Below are 9,236 nucleotides of genomic sequence, written 5' to 3'. Positions count from 1 at the left end.
TATACATCGTGTACTTAGTAAATTAACTATAAGCAATTAGGATGCATGTGATATAATATATTTAATACACTGGATCCGAACAAATAGTTTTGGATAAAGTTTTTGAATAAATTGAATGTTCTACAATGAAACGGACAAATAATTCTGAAATCGGATAGTAATTTTGGTATTCCAGTGATTTTGTACACAAATAGGTTATATCCGACACAATTAATCTACCACCCCATGAATATTGTTTGATATTTTATGCGTAGGAGTTATAATAACCGTTTTAAGCACGACTATAACTTTTTACGGAGGTATTGTGTCAACTACTTAAGTATATTAATAACAATAATTAATAGGTTTTGGTTACATAAGTAATCATAACTGTTCTTGTGTTCTTGTGTGTTTCGCTAAAGTCTAAAAGCGTATACACTGTTAATAATTGTAATTGCTTGATCATTATTTATACAATTTCGGTTCTGTGTAAGTTCGTGTGATAAGATACCGTAAACTAATTAACGTTTATCGTATGAATATATTTATAATTATTACCATCTTTAAACTGTGGATGCCCGTAAAACAAATCTTTGCACGTCATGACGGGGTTTTCACGGGTTCCGACGGGCTTTCTTATTCGTTCCAAGTCTTGTCTCATACTGTAAATTGAACTAACAATGTCTATGTATTTAGGGCCATCGTTATTGTCACTCGGCCCCGAACTACTCGTTTTTGTTTTTGCACTGTCTTCGGTATTGATGTCATTGAATTCCCGTCTCCAACGGGCCAAAGCGTTTTGCTGAAATCCCGCCAATTCAGGTGGTAATAGTGGTAATTCACCAGGTGGTCCCGGAGGACCCGGAGGTCCTGGAGATCCTTGTTCGCCCTGTACGGAAATAAAAATCGAATATTTTTCACTGTACGATAAAGGAACTTCTGAAAACTACTGTAATTGTATTTACTTAAATAGTGGAGAAGAAGTTTTTTAGATTTTAATAGGAATTACGATGTTACTTCCTCGATATATATATTGAAAACTAACTTTGTTCTCATTTTTATTTCTAGAAAGTGAATAAAACATTTTATTCCAACAAACCTTGTTTCCAGCTACTCCTTCGATTCCTTTGGGACCTGGCAAACCTTCAACACCTGGAATTCCAACCGGACCATCATTGCCTTTAGTTCCTATTAATCCAATGGGGCCCTTAGAAATAATAATTTGTTATATTGTAAACTTTATACAAAAAACTTATTCATTTTTAGCTACTATTTAATTACTAGAAAAAGTAAAAAAAACAAGAATTCACCAGTGATAAACAAATGTATAAGTAATTAAATATAAATTTCCAAATAAGATGTGTGAATAAACCAATCTATTAAATGCTTTGTTGATCTTTGAGGTATCTACCAGTTCATGTAAGGTATTTTTCAATGTTTTAATTATTTTAATCAAATATCCAAGGCTTCTATGTTTCTAGATAGTAAATACTATACATAAACTCATTTATCTTAACGAACATTTTTTGTTGTTGTTAATCCTCACTTCCGTTTGACAAATGACTCTCATTTAGCACAAAAACCGTATTGTAAATACTTGTTTTTTTTTACCACAAAGAAAAACAATTTTCTAACATTTTCTTTTGTTTGGTTGTAATATCGTTTACATTGAATAGGTCTTAAGACGTTCATGCTCACGAATGGTAATAATAATAATAATAATAATAATAATAATAATAATAATAATAATAATAATAATAATAATAATATCGTAAATCTTATTTTTACATGATGGCATTTTAATTTTGTTGTATTGTACTACAATTAAAAACATCTAAATTAGAGTCTATATCATTTAACGTATTCAGTATTCACATTAAGATGGAATACTACATTTTATAATTCACGTTCTCATTAAGACGTACTATCACTGATACAAAATCTTAATTAATATAAGACAACAAAAACAATAATTATAAAAAACCCGTATTTACCTTAAGTGAAATGAAATACGAGTATCTTGAATATATTTATTGGCCATTTATTGGTTTATCAGGTATCAATACCTGAATATATTTTGTATTCTCGGTCATACATAATACTTTAAATAATATTTAAAAATAAATTTATATTTTTTATAAAAAAATTTACTATGAATGTTGACTCATATATTACAATTAAGTCATAAAACATTTCAGTATTTGTACTTTTAACTTTTACCAAAGTTGTAGTTATTATATTTAATCAAATGATCGTTTAAAAACACTATTTTTGTTAAAGAAGTGGTTGTTTTCCCATTAAATGAGTTACTCTTGAGAATTTCTCCCGGAAATGATTATTAAAAAATACCAGTAGGCTTTAATTAGATAAATGTTAAAGTTTTATATCATGTTAGACTTCTCTTTCCTATTTTCTAAAATTCAATTTTTACCGTTGTTATCTTAAATATATGGATGATGCTGTATTTATTTTGTTGATAGCTATTGAATATTGGAAAAGGAAAATTATAAGTATGCAAATATCTATATTTGCAGAATAAAAATGAATAGTGAGAAGGGAGCTAAAAAAAGATACTTTTATATTATAAAATATGATACTTTGACTGATGTTTTCATTGATAATTTTAAGAAACTTTATCAAATAGTGGTTTATATGTTACCATTTCTCCTTTTTGACCTTCAAATCCTCGATCTCCTCGTTCACACTTGTCACCTTTCTCGCCTTCGTGGCCTTTGATACCCATTGGACCTATTTCTCCAGGATGACCTAAAATAATAGTTACGTAAATATGACATTTTGTTTTTATGTTACTATAGTAAAAACTACAGCAATCGTTGCCTCAAGGTAGTGGAGTGCCATTTTTCGAAGGTTGAGTATACTGTATATATAATATATAAACATAAGTAAAAAACACACTCAAAAAACCATTTAAACACAATGAAAGTTTTAGTGCCAATGTTACGGCGAAGAACTAGTTTAAATGACAACGTTTCATTCATGCGGAAATACGCAACATTACGATTACATTTTATTCTTAAAATGGTTATTTGATAAATCGACGTTTTAACACGATTAGATAAAAATGAAAACTTATTTTGATAACTATGTTATGTTTAGTGTCTTTCAAATTGGTGATTTTAATATTTTTAAGAAAGATACAGGAAATAAAAATATTTTGAATGATGAAATGTTAATTTATTTAAGGTTACATCAGGATACCTAGATAGATTCCAAAACTATTGAAGTCAACCAATATTTTAAGATAATCAGTTACATAATATACTGTAATTTCATAACAAAAAATCAATATTCTACGAATGACATTTTTAAAATCATATTTAATTATTTGCATCATATAACTAATTGAAATAATTGTCCTGGAATGATTACACTACACTAGTCAAATATCAAAATATCATTCAATTTTATAAACACACTCTATTATATTTTCCAATAAATTAAATTTCAAATAGGTAACACACAGAACTGTGCTGAATATTGATACTAATTAATAAAGGCAATTTTAGGCCCTGTCAAAATGGCTGATACATAATATTACTCCTATTTATATAATAAATATCATTATTTGACAGATAAAATATTCGTGTTTACAAATGGAATAGAGTAGGTCAGTATGTCTAGGACTCACAATATGTATGTACACAATATTATGGTCAGATGTTATCAAATATACATCAGATAAATAATTTACGTAATAAATTGTGCAGTGAAAATATTTTTTGATTTATGCGAACCGTGCAAACAATGTATAGAAATCAAATGCGTTGCGTCCAATAATCGCACACATTTTTTTATATGAAAGTAAAGTCCAGATAAATTAATTTATTGTCGCCGTATTTATTGTGTAACTTTAACATAGAAAATGTATCAATTACTTTTTTAGTTATGTATCATATAAATAATACCTAAAAAAGTAATTACGAGTCTTAAAATTGTTTTCTAAATATTTAAAATTTTAGTAGTTTTAACCCTCAATGTGATACATTTCAGTTATAGGTACTCAGTAAAATAATAATAATTTGTTTTTTTTTTTTATAGAAAAATAAAATCTATATAATAAATTATTAACTGTAGGGTATCAATTAATCAATTTGTCGCTTCTAATACATAATATACTTAAATCTCAACCTTTAAAGGTCAGAAAATGTAAAAATCATTAGAATTTAAAATTTAAATTGATTTTGTAAAATTCTATCGCAAGTATCTTTATTGATTGTGACTTTTTTAACCTTATGTTGTTTAGAGTGAAGTTATTGATTTCTAAAACAGTAAAACTTTTTACTTAAACATTGGCTTCTTTAAGTGTTTGAGGTGTGTTACATTATAATAATTATTGTATATAATTTTGCTTATTATTTGCAAAATGAATATGTAATTGAATATAATTGATATTTGATGTAAAAGAATACAATATTTATTAAATAGGTAATTTTATATATTATTAACAGTGGTAATATCAATAGTAGACATGTAATAATAATATTATAAATTTTATTACCTTTTGGTCCCCGTTTTCCACGTTCTCCCTTTTCTCCCGAAGGCCCTGTTGACAATATAATGAATTATAGATACGTATTTTATATTATTTGAATATTGTTGTATGTTTGTTAATAAATCACCAATATTTTTTTGTGATTATAGTGTTTATAAAAAATCATAAATATGAAAATGTATAGAATATCATAATATGAGAAATAGTTGACAAATTACAGTGTTAATTTAATTCAAATTTAATGGAGTATAAATTGTCAATATCTAATCGAATTTTTTTTTTGAAAGAAAAATGTTTAATTTTAATACAAAAGTCCAGTTTACCAATTTCACCAATTTTTCCAGGTTCTCCGTCTTTTCCTGGTCTTCCTGGTAAACCAACTTCACCCTGTATGTTCAATGAAATTAAAATATTATTTTAATAATTCTAATAATTTTTGATAAGACATTAAAATTATACAATAACTATTAGTCATTATTGTTTCTACATGTTACCTACTATTATAAATTCTGAGTGAAGCGATGGATTGTATTGATTTTACAATGATGCGTGTTTTTTTTTTTTTTTGGTGTGTTGTGTACACGACAAGTATTTGAAATATTGCTTTTTAACATTTATTTACTTCAGCATCTTTTCTGGTGAGAAAGTGAATTTAGTTATTGCATTCTGGAGGTCAACATTTGAAATTTCTAGTAGTTTTTAAAAGCGTCGAAAAAAAATGAGTAAGTGGATGTTGCTCTGCTCTACAATATGTTAAAAGTGGATCACTGTAATGAATGATGTTAAATTTTAATTCAATGATATAAAATCATTGTATACGAAAAACGATTCTGATCAAAGATGGTCTGTCAGCCTATAACATTACTTTGTAATTTGAAATTTTCTATATTTGATGATGGTATTGTGATTACAGTTTTTTTTTACTATTAAACATTAGTACTATAGTAGGTTCATTTTTTCCAAAAAAATTACAATTGAAAAGTCATTGTGTGTACAAATTATAATAATATACTCTACAAGTTTCAAGTAGACCCACGAATAAAATTTTTAAATTACAACAAAACAACTCAAATCATTATTCTTGGTTACTTTGTAATATATAATTTAGTCCAAATTTGAACATAAAATTAACTATTAAAAAAACTGCGTCTATAAACTTTTTAGATTTTTTAGTTACAGAATTAACTACTAGTGAAAATTTTGTTTTAAATTTTTGATGTTTAGCTTTAAAAGTTCAACATTTTGTAAATATTTTAACTACAATATAATTGTAAATTTTTAATATGATCAATTTTGTCAAAAATTTGAACTTGAAATGCTTATAAAACAAATTCGTGCAGTGGCGTAGCCAGGATTTTTTTTCGGGGGGGGGGGGGCTGCAGCTCCTTCAGCCTCCCCCCTGGCTACGGCACTGAATTCGTGCTTAAGTATTTTAAATACTTTTCAACTGATATTGTAACAGTACATCAGGAGCCATGTATTAAATTTTCATACTTTTTGACTCCATCAATACAATTTTATTGACATTTTTAGAAAAAAAATTTAAAAACATGAAAATTGGAAACTTCCGTAAACAACTCAAAACGAGCCAAAATATTTTGAAAATGTTGTTAAGTTTAAATTGATAAGAAACAATTTATGTAAATTTCAAGTTTCTACAGTTCGCTTTTGAATTACAACGATTCTACATGAGAAATCGAGTGACTAATGTTGTACAAATATCAACTTCAAACGCTCATAAAAATTTAATTTGACTTTCAGATAGAAATTTCTTTTTGATAAAGGTAGACAAACCTATGACGAATCTCGTATTACATTTTTAAATCGAAGATATAAAAGGAACATTTTTTATGAATTTCTAACTTAAAATAATTTCCAAATGTTCATAATTTTTACATATGTTGTCAAAATCTAAATTCAGTCCCTCATAAATAATTATTATGGATTTGCTCTCAACTTTTTTTTAAATTTTCACTCACAACAACTTACGAAGAACCTTAGATTAAATTTTTTAGTAAATTTTAAAGTTTTTTAGTTCCCTTCGCATTTTTTACCGACATAAGCTTGGAAAAAAACAAATAATAATCGAATATTTCATATGCCTATAAAATAGTTTAAAACGCGTAAACAAAACATTTTTAAAATGTTATTGTTTATAGAAAATGCGAATATAACATTTATTGAAAATTTCATGTGTCTAATGTATTTTTTTTTAGAGCTACATCAAAAACCAAAATCGGTTTTCCATAAAAATTCTCGTTTTTTCTTATCGTTTTGTTTGATTTTCTTCAAACTGAATTGTTAATAATTATATTTTATAGAGTATTTTTGTGTAACCTAACCTTTACAAGTTCTTCTCTATTCATACTATATTATTAAATATATTAAAAAAATCTTCCAATAATATTATCTCTATTCTTTAAACTCGAAGGGGTAAAATAATAATATAGACGTCTGCGGTCTATATTACGTGTTATGATAGAGTAAAGTCTTTGTGTTATTAAAATGGATTATTTTACAAAAGAAAAACGAACTTGCTTACTCGTGCATGTTTTTTAAATCATTTGTTGTAAGTTTTCTTTAAAGTTCAAATGGGTATAAAAAAAATATGCGTTAGATGCATTTCAAATATGTAATTGCATCATACGTAAGTATTTTTCGTAAAAATAATATTTGCTTAAAATTGTTTAATAATCTAATCCATTATGATATTATTAAAAATAAATTTAGTTTGATATTACTAAAAAATTATGATTTTCTTCAATAAAACCAAAATAATAATTAAATATGCTTACCGCTAAACCAGGAGAACCTATTGGTCCTTGAGGTCCCTGTGCACCCGGACTACCTGATACTCCAACAGGTCCTGGTAAACCTACACCACCTGAAAAATTAAAACATAAAAATAAAAATTGATTCATTGTTTTATTTTAGTAGTTAAAAAGTATATTGGTAATTATAATATAAGTTTACTGTGTTCGTCGTTCATTGTTTCATCCATCTTAATAATATTATGTATAAGAAAGATTATAATATATCATTTTAAATTCAAAAAACTATTGCACCATAAAGGATTTATACTATGATTTATAACAGTTAAAATAATAATAAAAAAAAAATGGCAAACAAGATTAAATTATTTAAAATATTAAAACTTAAAAGTTTTTATACGTGTGGACAATTTTTAATATTTGTTCTGGATACACATAAGACATAACCTTAAGGCTCTAGGTATCCACGAACTGATCTATAAGTTATTGTCCTCCCATGTTTAGTAATTTTAACTTTATTAAGTTTTGTTGTAGTTTTTGAAATTCTTTTTTTCAGACTATTCGGTGCTTAAAATAGAAACTCCTTTTCAAATGCATGCATTATAGGGCATTAATTATTATAAACATTATTAGTTTATTTTGTTTTAGCTAAGAATATTTTGATCAAACATTTATTCTAATATTTTATAAGGTGTAATTTTATGTATCAAAATGGAAAATGGTAATAACTGATAACAATTCATATTACTTACCACGAAGTCATGATTAATATTAATTATCCATTACCAACGCCCTTCGAACTTACTGTATACCGCCCAGAGAATTAGCCCAAAAACTTGTCAAACCTAAGCCTATTTGGTGTCTAGTCTAATGATAAAATATGTTGTTTTATCGTATTTACAAACATTAAAGAAAATAAATACACATAAATCCATATTATCATGTAGGTACCTATTTTTTATTTAATCATTTAGGTAATGATAATATCATAATCATAATATTTAAAAATAAATTTATTTATAGATATAGATATCCTTGGCAGCAGTTGTCATTGTGAGTGATTCACAGATATTTATTTACATACATATAACAACACATATGATATAGGTACGGCTAACAAAAACTCTATATTTAAATTTTAGTTTCATAATTTTCTTGATCTTTGAATGCTAAATTAGTACCAAAATAGGTAGTTATATTTTTACCTTAATTAATGTTTGTTAAACGATTTGCAGCGATACTATAATAACGTTTAGTTAAGTCATTTAGTCTATAGAGAATATGTTTTTAACCATCCAATAAGCAATTTACTATACAAAATGTAAAATATGAAATTTACGTTATTTATTATAAAAACAATTACTTTGAATACATGAAAATGTTATTATTTATATTGGTTTTGAATTTGGTTTATAATTAATTACATATGTAACTTCAAATATCGTAATATCACACACACAAATTAAATAAATTAATAGGCAGGCTGGTAATCTTATAATTTGTAATACATGAAATAAAAGTTGTATTTAAATATATTAAATTATAGGTTCATTTATGTATTTTCCCTACAAGTATATTATACGATGATTAATCATTGATTTTTCTAAGAACTTAAATATAATTTTATGTTTATTCATTCAAAACTTTTAGCAAGAATATTTTAGTTTTCGTTTTTTAATCAGGTATTTTTAAACCCCTTCATAGGTTTGTATCATAAATTAATATTTATAAAAGTATTCAAAAGTTTCAAAGAAAATTGTAAAATAACAACACGATATTTTATTGTTAGTAGATATCTACTATGAAAAATAGATTACCCGTTAATGCTTATGGCATCTCGGCGGCTAAATGGTCGCTTTGATTACTGTTTACTTGCTAAAGTAAATAATTGGTTAGGAAGTGTTAAAGATTATCTACGTAAGTTAAACGACTTAAGGCGAAAGTCAATGATAAAGTGTCAAATTGATTGCAAA

The 9,236-nt window shown here is 25.9% G+C and overlaps 1 protein-coding gene across 2 annotated transcripts in view; it reads right to left on the bottom strand.

Annotated features, from left to right (window-relative positions):
• Positions 1-481: 481 nt before the first annotated feature.
• LOC111038820 (collagen alpha-1(I) chain-like) overlaps positions 482-9,236 on the bottom strand; it is a 67,638-nt gene continuing 58,883 nt past the window's right edge. For both annotated transcript variants that reach the window (XM_022322061.1, XM_022322060.1), the window contains 6 exons: positions 7,288-7,376; positions 4,816-4,879; positions 4,499-4,543; positions 2,639-2,745; positions 1,079-1,186; positions 482-868 (listed from right to left, as the gene is read on the bottom strand). In XM_022322061.1, the coding sequence (XP_022177753.1) occupies positions 497-868; positions 1,079-1,186; positions 2,639-2,745; positions 4,499-4,543; positions 4,816-4,879; positions 7,288-7,376 (785 nt within the window). In that variant the 3' untranslated portion in view covers positions 482-496. The remainder of the gene's footprint in view (positions 869-1,078; positions 1,187-2,638; positions 2,746-4,498; positions 4,544-4,815; positions 4,880-7,287; positions 7,377-9,236) is intronic.

The sequence above is a fragment of the Myzus persicae genome, unplaced genomic scaffold (assembly GCF_001856785.1).
Source record: "Myzus persicae strain clone G006 unplaced genomic scaffold, MPER_G0061.0, whole genome shotgun sequence".
Lineage (NCBI taxonomy): Eukaryota > Metazoa > Arthropoda > Insecta > Hemiptera > Aphididae > Myzus > Myzus persicae.
This window is presented reverse-complemented; position numbering and strand designations above follow the sequence as displayed.